Source organism: Trachinotus anak, unplaced genomic scaffold, assembly GCF_046630095.1.
Source record: "Trachinotus anak isolate AG129_WGS33_773 ecotype Australia unplaced genomic scaffold, CSIRO_AGI_Tana_v1 ptg000001l, whole genome shotgun sequence".
In the NCBI taxonomy this organism is placed as follows: domain Eukaryota; kingdom Metazoa; phylum Chordata; class Actinopteri; order Carangiformes; family Carangidae; genus Trachinotus; species Trachinotus anak.
The window spans coordinates 19,250,130-19,269,710 of NW_027273852.1; the positions used below are offsets into that span (position 1 = coordinate 19,250,130).

General features: G+C 42.2%; 2 protein-coding genes across 3 annotated transcripts in view; both read left to right on the forward strand.

Annotated features, from left to right (window-relative positions):
* kalrna (kalirin RhoGEF kinase a) overlaps positions 1-9,490 on the forward strand; it is a 142,634-nt gene extending 133,144 nt beyond the window's left edge. The window contains exons 60-68 of the mRNA XM_071482376.1: positions 1,361-1,523; positions 1,659-1,780; positions 1,897-2,028; positions 2,114-2,275; positions 2,771-2,849; positions 2,993-3,044; positions 3,298-3,446; positions 4,305-4,443; positions 4,594-9,490. Of these exons, the coding sequence (XP_071338477.1) occupies positions 1,361-1,523; positions 1,659-1,780; positions 1,897-2,028; positions 2,114-2,275; positions 2,771-2,849; positions 2,993-3,044; positions 3,298-3,446; positions 4,305-4,443; positions 4,594-5,151 (1,556 nt within the window). The 3' untranslated portion in view covers positions 5,152-9,490. The remainder of the gene's footprint in view (positions 1-1,360; positions 1,524-1,658; positions 1,781-1,896; positions 2,029-2,113; positions 2,276-2,770; positions 2,850-2,992; positions 3,045-3,297; positions 3,447-4,304; positions 4,444-4,593) is intronic.
* Positions 9,491-12,128: 2,638 nt separating this feature from the next.
* abcb6b (ATP binding cassette subfamily B member 6 (LAN blood group) b) overlaps positions 12,129-19,581 on the forward strand; it is a 33,669-nt gene continuing 26,216 nt past the window's right edge. For both annotated transcript variants that reach the window (XM_071482397.1, XM_071482403.1), the window contains exons 1-7: positions 12,129-12,375; positions 13,699-13,897; positions 16,779-16,871; positions 17,394-17,470; positions 18,444-18,559; positions 18,678-18,799; positions 19,401-19,510. In XM_071482397.1, coding sequence (XP_071338498.1) covers positions 12,316-12,375; positions 13,699-13,897; positions 16,779-16,871; positions 17,394-17,470; positions 18,444-18,559; positions 18,678-18,799; positions 19,401-19,510 — 777 coding nt within the window. In that variant the 5' untranslated portion in view covers positions 12,129-12,315. The remainder of the gene's footprint in view (positions 12,376-13,698; positions 13,898-16,778; positions 16,872-17,393; positions 17,471-18,443; positions 18,560-18,677; positions 18,800-19,400; positions 19,511-19,581) is intronic.

Consider the following 19,581-nt stretch of genomic DNA (forward strand, 5'->3'; position numbering starts at 1 on the left):
GGCTCAGTGAGGAGTATTTACACCTCACATTTAAACTACATACTGTGCAGTCCAGAACAAAAGTGTTTAGACAGTTACACATTTTTTTGTTCTTCAGGCTTTGAATAACATAAAAGTACTAAGTCTCTTTAAGTAGGTTTACATCAGTATTGAAAGATCTGTGAAATATATCACTTTAAGAAACATGCTGCCTAAAGTGCAAGGTTTCAAAAGTAACTGGACACTTGGCTACTAATTTTTTTTAGCAGCTATGTGTTGTTTCAATGTTAGTTCATGTACAGAAGAGTTCACATGTTGCTCAGAGTTGACTGAGAGCTGACATTTAAACTGAGGTGACCGTGCAAGTGAAGAAGACAATCCGATCAGAGTGATATCAGTTTTCATTGGTTTGTCAAAGTCAACAGTTGGGTATAAAAAGCAGGTGAACACAGGGAAACTAGAAAATGACAAACAAGCTGGTAGATCAAGGAGCACAAGTTGTATTGTTTGCATGGTGAAGAAAAGCCTCTATGACTGCTCAGCAAGTCAGGAATGCTCTCCAGGACGTGGTCTGCATGTTTCTGGTCAACGATCAAGACTCGTTGACCAGAACCTCAGAGGATTCACCAGAAGAGGCAAAGCCCTCCGGTGAGACTCGGAGACAGAAAGACCAGGCTGCAGCTCACAAAAGCTCGACAGACTGATGAAAAATCTCCCTCTATCTAATGATGGAGAGAGTGTGGAGAACAAGAAGAACAGCTCCTGACTCAAAGCCACCAGCTCATCTGTCAGACATGGTGCTGGGTCTGTTCTGGCTCGGGCAGTTACAGTACGGCTCCAGTGGAACTGACACACTGGCATTTATTGATAATTTCACTGCTGGAAGCAGCAGGATGGAGGCACAGGTTCTGTGCTCAGATGCATCAAAACTCCTCGGAGGACAATGATCCTGAATATACATCCAAAACAACCAAAGAGGTTTTTAGGACGAGCTTCAATCAGAGAGCTTCCACAACAAGGCAGCTGCAGCGAAGGTCTGAGAGAGCATCACCAGAGAAGAGAAGTATCTGCTGATGTTTGTAAAGACTTCAGGCATCATTGACTTAATGTTTGTCTATTCAACTACTTTTGAACACCTCAACTTGGATTTAATATTGATGTAAACCTAATTAAAGCTGAGACTTGGCACTTTAATGTAGTATCTATTTTACTACAAATTAAATGTGCTGAAGCTCAGGGCCTGAGGAACAGAAGTGTCTCACTGTCCAAATACTCAGGATCTGGACTGTGCATAAAGTGCTTTTTAAAAAAAAACTATTATCTAGAAATTGGAGTAAGTGACAATGGGTGGACAGTAGTTTGTGTGTGTCCTTCTGTGCAGTGGCTCCTGAGTTCCTCGTCCCTCTATCAGACGTGGTGTGTGCGTTTGGGGAGACCGTCGTCCTCTGCTGTAAAGTCTGCGGACGCCCCAAACCCTCCATCACCCTGAAGGGCCCCGACCAGAACCCAGTGACCAGCAACAGCCGCTTCACCATCGACATCAGGTATCACCAAGTGCATATGTTTGTAGTTTTCTTTGTGGTCACTCCTACCCTGGGTTAAATATACTCTCCCTCCTCCTCCTTTTTTCCTTCTTCATCTCTTCTTTCTCTTTTCCTCTTTCTTCTCCTCCTCTCCAGGGATACAGGTGACATCTTGTTGAAGATCTGCAATCTGATGCCTCAGGATACGGGGATCTACACCTGTGTTGCCGTTAACGATCACGGCTCTGCTTCCTCCTCCGCCACCATTAAAGTACAAGGTAGCGTGACACTGGTCAGCACCAGACAGTTAATTAGGTGTAATGGTACTGAGAGATTTCAGTTTTAAAACTGGCCTCAGTGGTTTTTAGACTGTTGTTTTTGTGCCCCCTTGCAGGTATCCCAGCAGCCCCAGGGCGGCCAGTGGCTCAGGAGGCCAGCAGCACGGCCGTGATGGTCCACTGGCCACCCCCGGCCTCATCTGCTCACTGTGCTGTCAGCAGCTACACTGTGGAGTACAGACAGGAAGGTATGTGTCTGCGGACCAGTTGGATTTTTTGAAAACAAGTAATGGAACCAGATGAAGCATTGTCACTTCTCTATCTCATCCACAGACTCGTTGCTATGGCAGCAGGTGGCCAGCAGCAGGGAGGAGTGTGTTCAGCTGGATTCGCTGATCCCAGGTGGTCACTATCAGTTCAGAGTGCGAGCCTCCAACCGCTGGGGGGTCGGCCCGCCATCAGAGCCCTCCAATATGGTCACACTGCCCAGCAGCAGTAAGTCTGCACACACAGTTTCATAATATGTGCACAAAAATGTTTCACCACGGAAAACATCTTCATCTTTTGCTTTCTTTCCAAGAGTGAGATGAGCTGATATTCATCTAATGTCTGTACATTAAAGACATGGTGAACTTAGCATAAAGGCTGGAAACAGGGAGAAACAGCTAGTCTGGCTCTAAAAAACATATACTGACCAACACATCTAATGCTGACTTACTTACAAGTCCAAACTGAGATAGCTGTCTCCCTGTTTGTAGGCTTTCTGCGATGCTAGGCTAACCACGTCCTGACACCAGCTGTGTACTTGACATTCATGAGACTGAAATCAGTCTTCTCCTGACTCAGAAAGAAAGCACTCTTTAACAAAATGTTGAACTATGTCTAACTGTTCAGGCTGAATGTGTTATCACACTGAGAGGATAAGCTCATGGAGTGTTGAAAATGAAAAGAGCGGTTAATCCCTCAATCCTCTGCTGTTTGTCTGTCCAGACTCTGGCTATGATGGGACAGGAATCCAGTGGAAAGAAAACTTTGACTCGACCTTCTCTGAGATCTGTGAGATTGGAAGGTAACCTGACGCCTTGCAAAGCGCTGACAAAACGGCACCTTTCACAACCAGAACTTGATTTTCAGCCCTGATGTTGATCATTGTTTGAGATGTGCTGCCTCTGTTCAGCCTCTGTCTGTTTTGTCCTCTCCTCTTTTTATTAGGGGACGATTTTCAGTGGTGAGAAAGTGTCTCAACAAGTCTACAAAGAAAGAGGTAGGGCCCCACACCGTGTCTTGTTGACTAAGCTGTTGCTATGAAGTTTGTTTTGTTTACAATGTGTTGCAAGTATTAAAGTGTTTTAAGGCCAAAGGTATGTTTGTTTTCCTTTGCAGTAGCACTCTTATTTAATTTAGCAAAGTTCCTTTGCTAAATGATGAATTTTATTGGTATACTATGTATTCATGGGTCTTCTGTTTCAGTGTGCTGAAATGTCTCAGACTGTGAAGCCTTTTGCTTTTCTTTCAAGGTTGCAGTGAAGTTTGTGAGTAAGAAGATGCAGAAGAAGGAGCAGGTGGCTCATGAGGCAGACATCCTCCGACATGTGCAGAATCACCAGCTGGTGGCGCTGTTGGACACATACGAGTCTCCCACCTCTCTGATGCTGATCCTGGAGTTGTAAGTCTGACCTGAATAAAGACAGATAGATACTTGCTTACTTAATTAATCCCTTGAGGAAATCCAGATTGTCCAGAAGCTCATTCATGTATTCAGTTAATATTATATAAATCCATGTCATGAGCCGCTGCCTTTGTCTGAGGTGCTGAACAGTCTGATGGCAGTGGGAACAAAGGACTTCCTGAACCTCTCAGTCCCGCAGTGCTGCATGATGAGATGTTGGCTGCTGCTGTAGCTGACCTATAAGGATGTTGTGCAAAGGGTGGTTGGTATTGTCCAAGATGGCCTTCGTCCAGACTCCTGTCAAGAACAGACGCAGGCTTTTTACCTAGCTTGTCCGGTCTCCTTGTGTTCTTGTCTGGCATGCTGCTGCCCAAGCAGACCACAGCACAGAGGAGGACACTCACCACTGGCTGATAAAACGTGTGCAGTATTTCACTGCAGGTGCCAAAGGACCTGAGCTTTACCTTGAGAAACACCCACCTTCAAACTTAAATGAAGTTACTGTAACACAGTTAACTGTTTGATCTATAACCCATAGTCTCAACCTCAACACTCTACATTTGACTATTATATATAGCTACTAGCCAGCTAGCAAAAAATAAAAAAAAGCTGCAAAATCTTTGAAGCACAGTTTATGTGCCTCCTGTCTTTTTGTAGGCCCATTACATATTACAACCCAAGACTGAGCTTTTACATTATTCAGAAAGTTTCTGTTTTTACTTCTCTGTATCTTAACTGTTAGCAAACTAGCCAGTTGGCTACATTATGCTATCAGTTATGTTAGCTAGCATGATAACTGTATACGAAACTGACGTCTAAACTTCATCTGAACGTGGCTTCATTTGTGTGCACCAGGCTGGAGGACGGTCGTCTGCTCGACTACCTCGTCGCCCACGATGAGCTGATGGAGGAGAAGGTGGCGTTCTTCATCCGGGAAACACTGGAGGCCCTGCAGCACCTTCATACCTGCAGAGTAGCACACCTGGACCTGAAGGTGAGAACCCTATGTGTGCTAAATGAAGACTGACTTGACCTATAAATAGACTAATGTCCTATTGCCTCCCTACATTTACATATCTACAGAGATGCTCTTTTTGAAAATTATCATCCTCCTGTGTCTGACTCCTGTTTCTCTCTCCTCCAGCCTGAGAACATCCTGGTCGACCTCCACTCTCCCACCCCGTGCATTAAGCTCATTGACCTTGGCGATGCTGTCCAGCTATCCGCCCACCGTCGTTACATTCACCTCCTGCTTGGAAACCCAGAGTTTGCTGCGCCTGAGCTCATCCGCGGGACGCCGGTCTCCGTTGCTACAGACATGTGGAGCGTTGGCGTGCTGGCTTATGTAATGCTGAGCGGCGTTTCCCCATTTCTGGATGAGTCACCAGAGGAAACCTGCGTAAACATCTGCCGCCTTGACTTCTGCTTCCCGGACGAATACTTCCGCGATGTGAGCCAGGCGGCGAGGGATTTTGTGTCTACGGTGCTGCAGCAGGATCAAAGGAAGAGGCCAAGCGCCACCTCCTGCCTGCAGCACCCGTGGGTGGGTCGTGGAGGTGCACATGGTGGGGAGTACTCCAAAACACCTCTGGATACGACACGGTTGGCCACATTCATTGACCGAAGAAGACAGCTGCATGACGTTAGGCCCATCACCAATATCAAAGGGCTGGTGAGCAGCAGCATGGGCAACACACTGTGACGGCGAGGAGAGGAGGAGTCTTTGAATACTCGATAACAATCTACCAGGGTACAATAATAACATTACAATATATTTTAAGCATTTAATTGTATTTATTTATTAATGTGTGAGGGAGAAAACTATTTGGTGCCTGTGGTGTGAGATTTAATCTTCTTGCTAGGACCACTAGGCCACTCTCTCACCTGTAGCCCAAACCTTAAGCAGAAGAAAACCATTGAAGGTTATGGCTGTACAATATTTTACTGTCATCTGGTCTTTGTTCACGTAGTATCAAACATTACTAACTGCCTAGATGCCCCATAAGAACCCAAAGAACTCGCTCAGAGTCGAGGAAATGACCACTGTGAGCAAACACGATGGCAACACGTTTGGTTCTAGTTAGATTAAAATATTTATTTTTACAAGGGAAAATATATTTATCAATGGAAACTGCCTGTCATGTTAATCCCACTGTGGAGCTAGTCTCAGGCTTTCTCCCAGTGCTCTTGCTCAGGGAAGCTTGGGCAGTACTGGGACTGGCCTGTTGGTGGCCTCACAAGCCAACTGGCCAACAGGACCTGCACCAACATAGAGCATATCACCACCCATGCTCAGTGAATTAGACTAATATTACTGAACATTTTAAAGAGTTATGAACAGATTTTGGCCACTAGAGGGCAATCTGATATTCTTAACCGGAATCACTAACAACTGGCTTTATGTTTAGCTGATCAGCGACAGATTGGTCCGTCACAAAATTGATGGTACACTGTGACAAATGTGCTAGTAATGTGTTTGTAGTCATCTAATTTGAGCTAATTTAGGATGATGTGAAAGTGTGATCAGTGTCAGAGGAAATCAGACCGATCACCATAAAGATATCTGTTAGAGTAGTTAGAAAACGTGTATCCTAATGTTGGTTTTTGTATCCCTGAGTTGAACAGGGTCAGGGTTCAGAGTTGTGCTCAACAGTACTGACAGGATTTTCAGCTTTTACACTGTAGCTTCAGTGACAAAAAATTAAAAAGGAATAATGAGGAACAGTGTGAAGGAGAATTTCAGCAACACCATCAAGACTGTCCTCATGTCTGTGTTTCATCCATGACGACTCAGATATCTGATGTGATGAGAGGTGGTCAGTTCAGGGTTGCTGTCAAAAGTAGACATTTCGCTCAATAGCAAGAATGTTTAGTTAATTGTGGTGTCGATCATGTGGTGATTGATGACCATGTGTCAGTGATTGATGACCTCGTGTCAGTTTGGTCACTGGTGGAAATTTTCTTCACATAGAAAAACAAACAAAACTGGAGAATTAGGTCATAACATGTCTCCTTAACTGCAGCAAGCAAGAAACCTGGACATAAAAGGATATTTTACTCTTCTTGTCCATTTGGTTTGAAGTCGCCACAGAGGATTTCTGGAGAACAGGTCCAGCTGTTTCCTGTAGCTGCGATCTAACCCAACAACATCAAGGTTTTTTGGACTGGATACAACAGCATTGGACGTTGCTGTGATATACCTTTGAATTATTGAATGTTTATTTATTTTAGGACTGAGGTTGACATTGGCTTCATAGTTACAGTGGTGGTGGCGCTGACATAAGATGACTAAATCAAACCCAAACACACTGAGCTGAAGTGAAGTCACTGAGCAGCGGCTGGACGGTGCAGCAGCAGAGCTGGTGCTGTGGTGAACTGCTGGAGTTTACATCAACTCACCTACTGAACTATAGTGAACTGTGCTGGAGTGAGCTGTCATCAAATACAGTGAACTGGCTTGAATGGACCAGTGGCATCACTACTAGGAAAGTGAAAAAGTCGTCCTTCTACTGTTGATAAAACTGAGGACGACTGGAGTTTACGCAGGATTCCTGAACACGGAAAAGGCACAGTGGAGAATGAAATCTGTTCTGAAGGACACACAATTTGTTCATATCACTGTTTACAAAAACTTGCTTAGGTAGTTTACAAAACAGTAGAATAATCAGGGAAAACCTGCACGTAAAAATCACCAGGGATGGTTTGGAAACCAGGCTAGAAATCTGTCTGTTTCTAGAACAAAAACCTGTGACATTTGATGTGAAGGTGGGAGATAACTCCACCCTGAGACTTTTTGTTTGTACATTTATCTACCAGCCGCTGTGGCAAATCACCAACTGTAGTGTTTGGGTCTCATTCGTTTGGCTGGTAAAGGAGCTAACGTGGCTGCTGAACTGGTCTTGGATTTAGCGGCTGCTGTGCTGGCAGACATAAGAGTCCATTTACTGTCCTGTTTCTATTGATGAATGTACTTTCTTGTTGAATGCCATTACAAGTGCTGTCCTCTGCTTTCACCCCCTGGCTATTTTGCATCCCCTCTTCCCCCAGTAAGCATTTAGTGTACCACAATAGTCAGCATTTATTTTCATGCAGGCGGGGATGCAGACTGGTGCAAATGTAAGCAACCCACTATTCGGTAGAAGCAACTTTCTCCTTTGATGTCTAGTACAACAACATCCATACAAATCTGGAAGTGTAATAGTTTGTGTGTATCTGTGCAGCTGTAATGAGATCTATTCAGGTAGCACTGAATGCCGTTCATCTTCTCAGCAGGGACTTTGGATCAGTACTAAGACATTTGGGACATCTTGTTTCTGCTTCATCCTTTGAACTAAAAAGTGCTGGCTGTGAACACACAAACAACAGCCATCCTGAGATTTAAGTTGGAGCTTTCAGCCTCCTAAAGGTTCAAGTTGAAGTTTTAGGTAAGAATCACAAGATTTCTCTTCTCAGGTATTTCTGAGATACAGTTATCTGATCAATATGGCAGCATTTCAGCCAGAGACCCTTATATCAAGAACTTGGCAATTTATAGCTGCTGGTTTTGCAGTCAGACTTTTGCGGGGAGATTTTCTGCTCTTTGACGGACTTGAGCAAAGAATGAACTCCCCCTTAAGACACACACATTAACATTAAATCTTAACTAAATCAACGAAAACCAAAAGCTGCAAGGAGGAAGTTGGGCTGGTAAAAGGAGCCACAGCAGGAAGATGAAGTTAGTGTTGGCATTTCAGCAGAGAAATAATGACAAGTGTCATGAATATGTGTTGGATGAATGTGATTGGATGTTACTTGTCAGCTGAAAGCCAAGCCGCCGATGAAAGAGCCACTGATTATGAAGCATGAATGAAGCAGCTGGTCAAGTGTGACTTCAACACTGAACCAACTCTGTGCTCCATGTCCCCCAAACACACACAGCATTACAGTGAACATGTTTTTTATCCTTTCCAGCTTTGAGTTAAATGGTTATATAAAAAAGAATAAATGTGAAAAGTACCTGAAGTTAACAGCTAATGTTTGTTTGGGTCTTCGTGTGGAGACCCAAAGTGCTCAATATTATAAATTAAAATTAATCAAATTAAAATTAAGTCAGTCAATAAATTAAACAAACTTTCATATAGATAAATACAAAAACAAGACAAATGATTTAAACATGAATTTGTGAAATAAATAGAAGAGATACAAATGGCAGCAGAAATGGTGTCTTTAGCAGCATAGTATTGTTATTATTAAGTGAATTATTGATTATAATTTCATGGCTACATTACATTTTTCTGTACTTATTTATGTGATGCATTGTCTATAATGCCTTATGTCTAATATTTACACTTTGGGTTTCCATACTGAAATGCACTGGTTAGCTGGGAAATTCAATCTATGTCTCTTGAATGGAACGCAGCATAAAACAGCTGCTCACACCACAATGGTGCAGAACAGTGGAGCCAACATGGCCGCCACAGAACACCTATAATCACTAAACTCTTACAGCCTTCGGTTTATGCGAGAAAAGATTTTCTCATGATGATGATGACAACATGAAGAGGAACAACAGTAAATCCTCATCAGCTGTCACTGAGAATTGAAGCTAATCCTAAAAACAAAAGTATATACCTGACTGTAAGACCTAAAACTGAGCCTACCTTTCAAAAACCAATGAATCACTTGCTGCAGACGTCACAGCTTTGGTCCCACATGGCACGAGTGCATTAGCTTTCAAACAGCCTGAGCCCTTCATTTAGTCTTTGCTTACATTTTAACTGGAAAAGTCAAATCTGTGCTCTGTGTTACAGCATTTTAGCCTAGCGCTCAGGGTCTTCATGAGGTCGAAGGTATAACCCAGCCTTAAAACACTTAACATATTCAGCAGTTCACCGGAATCTTTAAGCTCCACTGAGGTCTGTATTTGTGTCTTCATGTACAACCTCTGAAGTGATGTTTTTTTTTTTATTATTGTTTTCTAGCCTGCCCCCAGGATTTAAACTGGTGCCCAGTTGACAGCTTGTAAATGGAGAATAGACAAATTAAAGTGTGATAATGCAGTAGCAGTGTACAGTATGTAAAGTGCTAGTTTTGTCTCTACGTTCTGGTTTCCCTCAGTTCTTTTAACCCAGGTTTGACCTGCACAGCAGCAGAGGCTGAGTTTAACCCTCTGAAGAGCAGCACTCGTCTGGTTGTCTACACCACATCAGAGAGGAAGTTCCAGTCAGTTGGGCACTGAATCAAAACACCAGTGAGTGAGTCAGAAACATGTCTAAATGATATTGTCGTTGTCCAGTCAAATGAACCAGTGGTTCTGTTCGTCCTGAAAGACTGAGGCCCCCTGGTATTCACATGTATCCTGTGTGTTTGGATTACTGTTGAGTTGGCTAACACGCCCCTTACCCAGGTGTACAGCTGCAGCCTACACCTACCTGTAAGCTTGGCTCTTGACTATGGTAAAGTAAGGTGGAAATTCAATCACTTCTTTTGTGTTGAATATTTTTTGATCTGGAAGGCTCTACCGTCAACTTCAGTGAGGTTTCAGTACGACAGGAGGCTCTTTTACTTACCAATTGCATGTTTAGTGGGGTTTGACTGGACTGGCCCCCCTCTATGATAAAGTAACTGTCAAACCGCCACAAGACTGGGGCTAAAGAGACAAGTCAAAGCATCATCATCTCAGGATGCACAATTCACGTCTGTCTTTATCTCTTTTGAATATGTGGATCATATCCAAATATATTGTAGATATTATTAATGTAAAAATGTAGACGTGAATGCACCTAAGATCCAATCAAATGACAACCAAACCTCCTCCCAGGACACTATGCTCTGGGTGGAGGTTTGGTTGTCAATGTCCACAACTATCCAGAAACCAGAAACATTTAACAAGAACAAGAGTTATGAGCGTGCATGTCTGGGCAGCTGCAGTCAGAGGTCACTGCTTTATTAAACCCTCTATCAGACGTTGACAGACCTTCAATTCTTCTTCTCCAAAGAGTTCAACTTCAGACCGACTGTCCCAGCGTCGATTCAATCCCAGTCCCACAATGCATCTGTCGTGGCTTGGTGAGCCACGTAGCACCGTGGTGGCTCCACCCTGTTGAATGCTGGTCCGCGCTGTATCCTGATCGTGTTCATGCTGAGCTTTGTCCATAGAGAAACGTTATGCCGACGGCTTCATGTCGCTGTGTGAAGCAGCACTCTTCTGTATAGGCTGCCTCTTCTTACCCCATACAACCTGTTGGTTTGTTACTCTTTGCTAATAAAGAACCTGCTTGTTTGTATTTCTGCCTTTTACTGTCTCATTCTCTGAAAGTGCTGTGTAAAGATTTTCTTGTTTTGTGTTCACTCTGGTTGATGCTGTAACATCTTAGATTCTTTGACTGAATGTTGACATAGAAAAAAGTGCAACTGGGTAAGTTTAATTAATGATTAATTAATTGATTAATTCAATCATCCGTTCAACATCTTTGGAATAAACAACGTGAGACTTAACACAAACTTTGAATCACTTCTTCAGTTAATCCTTATGTGTGTCTCAGAGTATTAGAGATTATCAAACACTGAACATTTTTAAGGTGGAATTTTCAAGCTCAAAGTTGTTTTCAAGCTGAACAGTCTTGTGGATTATGACAATAAAACTAGAAATGAATGTATTTTCTTTAAGGTGGCCCAAAACTACAAATCTGCAAATGAAGCAGTACTGACAGAACAGACAGTCATATCTTCAACAGTCTCTCAAAATATTTAATACATTTTCTGCAATTGAAGGTCGGACTGATTTTGTTCAACTTTTATCAGCCAGGACTACAGGATGGATGAATCTTTATAGCAGCTAAAATTAATCTTTTACGATAACAATGTATTAAATGTGTGAAAGGATCTTTACAGTGAGTGTCAGCATCTTTTTACTGTTTTGGTTTACTCACACCGCTCTTTATTTTCAGTGAAAAAACAGTGAAACACCCATTGTCCCCCACCTGCACAGCAGCAGCAGCAGAGAGATGCAGTCAGAGACCCTCAAGTGAACATAGTGGAGCGTTCAGCAGTTAAAGAGCCAGATGTTTCCCTCAGGAGCTGGTGGAGACCAAAACCAGCTAACAGCTGGACTAAAGACTGAATTGTACAACTGTTAAGTTTAAAACTGCCACCCTGACAATGGAAAACAAAAGGTTTAACCATGTTAGCAACTTGTTCAGAAATACATGTCCTGTAAAAAAAAAGGTCTCATCAACCTTTGATTTTTACAAAGGCCTGATTAAAAGCGAAGGAGCAATGACCTCAACATGTGTTGAACCAAAACTGATTTTGTGTCGTCCTGTATGCAGGTTTAAAAGCAGCAAAACAAAACAAGTAAGACAAAAAGAGAAAAAACAAAATACATGTTGTAGAAAAACCCAGTTTTAACTTAACTGAAATACAGGTAATTCAACTTGCTAAGCTGTGTGCTAAACAAAGGCAGTTTGTAGATTGTAGAAATAGTATTACATATTCATATTCATATTCATTTTATATTTATGCACCACCTTGTGTTCATCGTAGCGTTATTTTAAACACACAGTCTCTCTCTTACACATACACACACACACACACACACACACACACACAAACACACACACTGCCCTACTCCCAGGTCAAAGCAAAATGCTGACCACGGCTACTTTAAACTCAAAGCTCCAAACACAACAGTGTGTGTGCGTATTCACTCTGACTGCTTTTGAAAACCATCACAGCAGGTTAAACTCTCAGGCACTAATACAGTCTCAGTTCATCAAATATTTGCCTGTAATCCTGTAATAACCAGGGTCAGTGTGTGGTTTGTGCTGTAGTGGTTCTACTGCTGAAGAAATGAGTTTCACACCACAATAAACTGGAAGTGAATCAGATGGAAGACACCGGAGTAAAGAGTGGACGAGGAGGAAAAAGAGAAGTTGTAAACGTGGAGGTAAGTTGTTGATTTAGGGGATGTCTGACAATTTTGACATTACAGATGTACAATTGGAACTTAGGTTCAGTTTTTCTGCAGTGAACTGTTTAAACACAAAAAATACAACTTTTCTGTGTCACTGCAGCCGCTTTGTTAGGTGATGGAAAAAAACCCCCATTGTCCTCCCAAATGAGTACCTTATCTAATTACCCTATATATGTGTCTTTGATTGGGTTGAATTGTCAGAAGGTCACCTTTGACCTTTAGCCAGACATTAATTTTTAATTCATCATTAGATAAATCAAAAATCTTACTTTTGTGCATCTTGTCCAAAGTTTGTTTTCAGGTGTGGAATGAGCTCACAGTTGCTCTGTGTGGCCCATGAGAGTCCCCCCCTTTGGTTCTTCCCCCCAAAAAGCATCTGTTGTTTTAGCAAATGCCCTAAACCAGCATCTGTTAATATTAAGGGGACAAAGCCAGCTAGTGAAATCATGGCTCTAGTCTGTCAGGAGCAAAGGAGAAAGTTAGATGATGATGTTAACAGAGTGACAAACCTTGCGGCCACAGGTGAGGAAGAATTACATTGTTTAAGCGTCTCATCAACAGTGTGGTGTTTTGCAGACATCAGGAACTGACCTTTAGAGGACACAAGGAAGGCACCGATTTGTAAACTGGGGATATTACTTCTGGCTACTTTTCCTTGTTGTCAGAATATGATTCTCACCTACACTATCACCTGGGCACGGCTACATCCAGTAAAATTCAGAACGATCTCATTCGTGCAGAAAGAGAACTGAAGTGGAGGTGATTGATCCTTTGATAAGAAAGGAATGAAGGAGGGTTTTTGTTTTAAAGTGACAGGTGAGTCCTGTAGTATTACTTATCTATAGAGTTGAGAAGATGTTATGGATTTAAAGTAGAGTATTTCTATAATAACACTGTAGAGCTACCTGTGGCATATTATACCTCCTGCAGCTGTTAGGGGTGTTGCTCCCATGGGTCTGTCAAAGGGTAGCGACAAACAACCTGTATGCTCATTTATTATGAACAACTTGTTGCATATTCAGCAACTGATCAACTCGGTTGTGTGTGTGTGTGTGTGTGTGTGTGTGGGTGGTGGGGCATCAATCTGACCACTGAAGGCAAAAGACACAGGCCACAAAACCAAAAAAATGCTTGTAATTTAATATAGATTATAATCTATATTAAATTACTATATTTAGTAAATGTATTATCGGCATTAAAAAATGAAAAGTTGCCACAAATGTTTTTTTTGTGTGTGGGTGGGGGCAGAGGTCTTTGGAACACTCTTCTTTATACCTCCTCTCTCTTAATCCTCAGATCCAGCGCTCCTCCTCTCCCTCCCCCTCTTCTTTCCCGTCTGCCTGGCAAGGCTTTGGGAGGAAGGTGAGATTGCTGCTGCCATATGTCTGGCCCAAAGGCACTGCAGCGCTGCAGGGAGTTGTGCTGCTGTGTGTGGGCCTGTTGGCAGCAGAGCGGCTGGTTAATGTGCTGGTGCCTGTTTACTCCAAGAACATCGGTGAGCACTAAAAACAGAGAGAAGTGCTGTTAATGAACAAGAGAACCTGATCTTTCTTGGCTCACATAGATGTGTTGAAGTGTGCATCAATAAGTATTCAAATATAACTTTTAAGCTGTGTTAAAGCCATAAATATTTGTCTGTGTAATATTTTATTATCTATATAAACCAGAGAATTCAATTGTGAAGCAAACAGCAACTAAACCGAAACAGTTGCTGTCAGACTGCTGCATTATGCTCTTTAAACTCTAGATGGCAGTGTGCTCAAATTTTTTAAGGTGTGGTTGAACTTGTTTCCATGTGATTGTCCTTGTTTTCTTCCTTCATTTGCATCCTGAGGGTTGTCACAGATTTTATCTACTTAACAGTCTAAGTTCGACCAGATCTTCATGAAAGTTTGTCTATGTCCAGAATTGGTTGCATTTTAATTGAACACATTTTCACAATTTAAGTTAACCCCCACTGTGTTGGTTAATAATTATTTGGGAGTTAGTGCTGTATGATTGCCTTCATCCATGAATTTATTTGTGTTTGTGGGGCCAACAAGCTTAACAATGGCCAGATAGTCATGAAAAAAATGTTGACTGTAACTGCTCTTTTGTGAGAAGAAAATACACATTTAACTAAATATATTTAGAATAAAAAAAATATGCAGCTTATCCAAAGTATTCTGCAAACAAAAATATAATTGTAGCATGAGTATTCATTAAGGTGATGCATTTCAGTTATCATGGTCCTCTCGTGATAGTTGACAAACACAGCTGTGGTAAGTAACCTGTGACTGCAGTGGAGAAGTGGGAGCAGCCACTGTAAAACTGTACTTGAAAGATCTTTACAAACAGATGGTGTAATGATCGGCTTGATCAGACTAACAGCAAACAAACAAAATGACATTTTCAGGAGTAGATAACAGATGCCCGCTAATATTTCCTTGGTCACAGATCTGACAAAATGGATATTTTATTACAATGTTGATCAAACTGCTGTGGATGTGTGCCTGTAGTGGTTGCTATCAACAACAAAATGTTCAACTGAAACCAACTAGCAAATCTGATATTTTCTGATCTGTACTGTTAATGATATTAGTTAGATTCAGTTTGGTTTCCCAACAGTCTCATATTTCTTCTATTTATTCTGTTTTAAGCTACAACCACCTCACCTCTGTGTAACTATGCGGTGAGATCAGAGTAGCTGGGTTGCAGAATCCTGTGGGTCGTTGAGAGGCTCAACCAGATGTAATGGCTCAATACAGTATTGTATGACCAATATTAGCCTCTGACAGTTTTTAAATGGTTAGCTTGGTTAGCAACAAGGTGATCACATGGATCTTTCTTTCAGAGGGACTGACATGAAGATCTGAACTTTTCTGTTGGTGGTTTAAAGATATTTTCTTTTTATATTCACTGATTTTTACGCCACTGGATGCCACTCTTGTTAGTCCATCAGCTCTGGATGTGACTTCACATCATCTGAGCAGTGACTTCATACAGGTACTGAAGAAATTCAGAAATATAATGTACATCATCACAAACTGAGAAACAGTGCAGCTGGTTTAGTCGTTTGTCGTAAAGCAGGTCAGCTATATGGGGTGGGATCTCAGGTTTGGTTTGAAGGATGAGTTTTGGCGCACTACAGGAGGGTGTGTCATCATCTGCCAAGGTCTTTTGTATGCTATTTTGTACGCAGGACTGCATCCTCCACAAGGCAACGACCCAGAAGTCTCCACTTCAGAGGAAGTCAGCGTTCAGTTTGTCTTCAGCTACTTTTCCTTTGAGAAAACTGCCCGTTTGGCTTTTGGAGCGACATGAAAGTATAAGCCAGGGCTGCGAGAATGAGGCTGAGCGCTGCTTTGTGTGATGAGGAAGGCGTGGACGAGGTTTCAGAGAGGGGGGGTGGTTGTTCGTGTGTGTGTGTGTGTGTGTGTGTGTGTGTTTGTGTGTGCAGAGGGTTTTCTGGGAGGTCACCCCTCCTGCCAGTCATGCTTAGCCAGCATTAGCGGCCTTTTTCGTGGAGTTAACACACCGGTACAACAGACGTTTTGTCTCTGGGTCCGACCCCGCCTCCCACCCTCCGACTCCAGGACCCAATGCCAAAGAGTTGAAAATACCCCCCGCTGAAAACACACACTAGAAAGTTAAAGAGTGTAGAATACACACATTTCTTCATTCATTTCTCTCAATCTTTTTATCTCATTCTCTCTCTTCCTCTCTCACCGGGTCTCTCTCTCTCTCTCTGTCTGGATGTTCTGTTTTTCATCGTCCTCCCCTCCCCCTTTTTACCTCTGTCTGTTTTCTCGTTTCAACCTGATTCCCAGCACTTGTACCAAATGGTAATGAATGTGAATGAGAATGTGTCTGTGTGGCAGAAAGGGGAGTGTGAATGTTTCCACGGCTGTGTCTGGATGTTTGGTTGGTGTCCACTGCGAGGACAAGATCATAGACCTTGGTTCAGAAAATGTTGTGGATTTAAAGTATAATACATATTTTTATAATAACAGTGTATCAAATGACAATGTGTTGCTGGTGGAGATGAACCTATGGAGAGTCATCGCCTGAATCTGCAGCTCCCCTCGGCTTTACGGAGCTTTGTAGAGAGCTTCAGCTCATTGTTTAGCTGTCTACCCGCAACTTTACTCCACAAGCCACTGCACACTAGCTGCTCAGCACATAACGGCAAAACAGGCTCAGTCAGAGACCAGCTGGTGAACACAGTGGAGCATTTAGCAGCTAAAGAGCCACATATTTCCCTCCGGCACAGAGACCAAAATCAGAGCTAAAAGAGAGTGAATTTTGGACTTAAATTCATCAGGTGGACACAAACACGACTTCAAATCAATGATAATGTTCTGTGTGTGTGTGTGTGTGTGTGTGTGTTCATACAGTGAATGAGCTTTCTGCAGGGGGCGGCTGGACCTCACTGATTGCCACTGTCTGCATCTACACACTGCTGAAGTTCCTACAAGGAGGAGGGGCAGGTGCACAAGTGTGTGTTTATATATAGAAAGAAGTGTATGTGTGTGTGTGTGTGTGTATGTATGTATGTATGTGTGTGTGTGTGTGTGTGTGTGTGTGTGTGTGTGTGTACTTGTACTTGCTACATAGTAAGGACCAAAAAAAGTATTTTACTAACAGAGTGAGGACATTTTGGGAAAGTGAGGACATTTTGGCCGGTCCTCACTTTTTGAGACACCTTCAAATCACATGTTGAGGGTTAAGACTTGGTTTTAGAGTTCTGGTTAGAATTAGCTTTAGGTTAAGGTTAGGGTCAGGGTTGGGGTTAGGCACTCAGTTGTGATGGTTAAGGTTAGGGTAAGGGGCTAGGGAATGCATTATTTCAATGAGTGTCCTCACAAAGATAGAAGTACAAGTGTGTGTGTGTGTGTTTCCAAAATAAAAGATGTTTAATGTCACAGAATATAAAATATAAGCTCCCGTCAGTGTGATTCAGAGTGAATATGAGCATGAAGTTCTTTGGCGTCTTCTTCTCCTCCTCGTAGGTACGTCAGGTTTCATCAGCAACCTTCGTCAGTTTCTGTGGATCAGAGTTCAGCAGTTCACCAGCAGAGGCGTTCAGGTCCCACTTAGACTTCCTCTTCTTTTATTTCTTCTTGTTTGTTTCCTGTGTCTTTTCACTTTGCTGTCTTTCACTTTAATGTTGAACTTGCTGACTTGTATTTGCTTGGTTCTGACTGGATTAGATATACTCTATGGTTTAAAAATGATTCGGTTTATTACATCTTTGGTCTTTTTTCATAGCTATAATAAAAACATTTACCAAAGTAATTGCTGAGATCTGGGAAGACAGAAACCTCAATGTAATAAAGTCTCATATGGTAAGAAACGTAATTTTGTGATCAGACAGAGAAGCCAACAGGTCAGTCAGATGAAACCAAAGATTATCCATCCAAAAATGGTTGCATGTTTTCTCTTCCATATAAGCTGGACTAAACTGAGGAATTCCTTAAAACCTGTATGATTATCTGCTCCTGTTTCTTGCTTTGTCTGACCTTTTTTTTCCCCTTAGATCAAAGCAAGTGAATATTATTATAACCCCAAAACCAAATCAGCAACAACTACCAAAATATAATCTAGGATGTAGTAAGCCAGAATCATTCTTTAATTCTGAAATGTCCAACATGATTTGAAAGCAGCATAAAAACAAACATACCCCTTCATATTACATGTGGGGAGGGTAAGAGACTGTTGGAGTAACTGTAATATAATTCTTAAAGCCACAACTTTGTCTTCTTTTGCTCTGTCACTGGTACTTTATTTTTATAGCCAATATCATAAATCACAAATTTGCCTCATGGGCCTTTACAAAATGAACAGCATATCCTAGCCCCTCAATTCTGATAAGGAAAAATGGAAGAAAAATGGAAGAGACCTCATGAAGAGCAACACAACAGTGTTTCCTCATTGCTTCCCTAAGACGTGAAATAGACGTCATGGATATGTACTGGTTGTATTCAGTGTGTATAGTCATGTAACTGGAAGTCTCTCTCTCTCTCTCTCTCTCTCTCCCTCCCTTTCCCTCCACAATGTAGGTGCGTTTGTTTTCCCACCTGCACAGTTTGTCTCTGCGCTGGCACCTGGAGAGACGCACCGGGGACGTGCTGAGGAGCGTCGACCGAGGCACCTCCTCCATCAACAACCTGCTGAGGTGGGACGGGAGGAGGCTGAGAGGTGGAGGCATTTAGCCTCCGCTCACATGATGTGGGTTCAATGACCAGAACATGACATAACAAACCACAGTAACCTGCAATTGTTTTTGTCTTTAGCTACATCCTATTCAGTATCCTCCCCACCATCTGTGACATCATCATTGCCATCATCTACTTCGTCTCCTACTTCAGTGTCTGGTTTGGACTCATAGTCTTCACCTGCATGGTGCTCTACCTCAGTGAGTCACTGTGTGTTGTCATGTTGTTCTTCCCTTTGTGGTAATCAGGACACATTATCTTGAGATAACAAGCTTCTGTATTCATCATCTTTCCAAGTTGTTTCTATCATAACAGCAACAAAGAAAAAAATGAATGAGAATGGCAGCAGGCTTCACCTGGACAACAGCCTTTTGTATATTACAAAATGAAATGATAGATAAAGGTTTGATAATACAGTACCGAACCTTTATCTCTGTGAATATACACAACAAAAAAGCTGTTTATTAAATGCAAACTAAACATTTTTATTAAGTCATGGCCTCAGGATGACAGGCATCAAAGATATATGAGCAGCCACAGCTGCTCCCAGCGTCTGTAGGACATTTGATTTGCAATGAACAAGTGTTGAATAGAGATGATAGAATCAGATCCAGGAGCTGTTTGATTTGATGACTTCAGCAAAGCTTCGTAAAACCTCACTTTCTCAGCCCCTAACCCAAGAATCAGCTAAATTTTGTCTCTTGTAGAAATATATAAATCTAAACTGTAGAATTAAATGTAATACAAGAATTTCTGCTTCTACTGATGAAACTTGAAAATGAGACTGCTCTGTATCTGCAGCCTGCACCATCCTGATCACAGAGTGGAGGACGAAATACAGGAGAGAGATGAACAATCAAGACAACAACGCCAAGTCCAGAGCTGTAGACTCGCTGCTCAACTTTGAGACGGTAGATAACATCACTGCACACCTCCTGTTTATTTTATACCCAGTTAAAGGAAAACCACTGCAGCAGGTGTG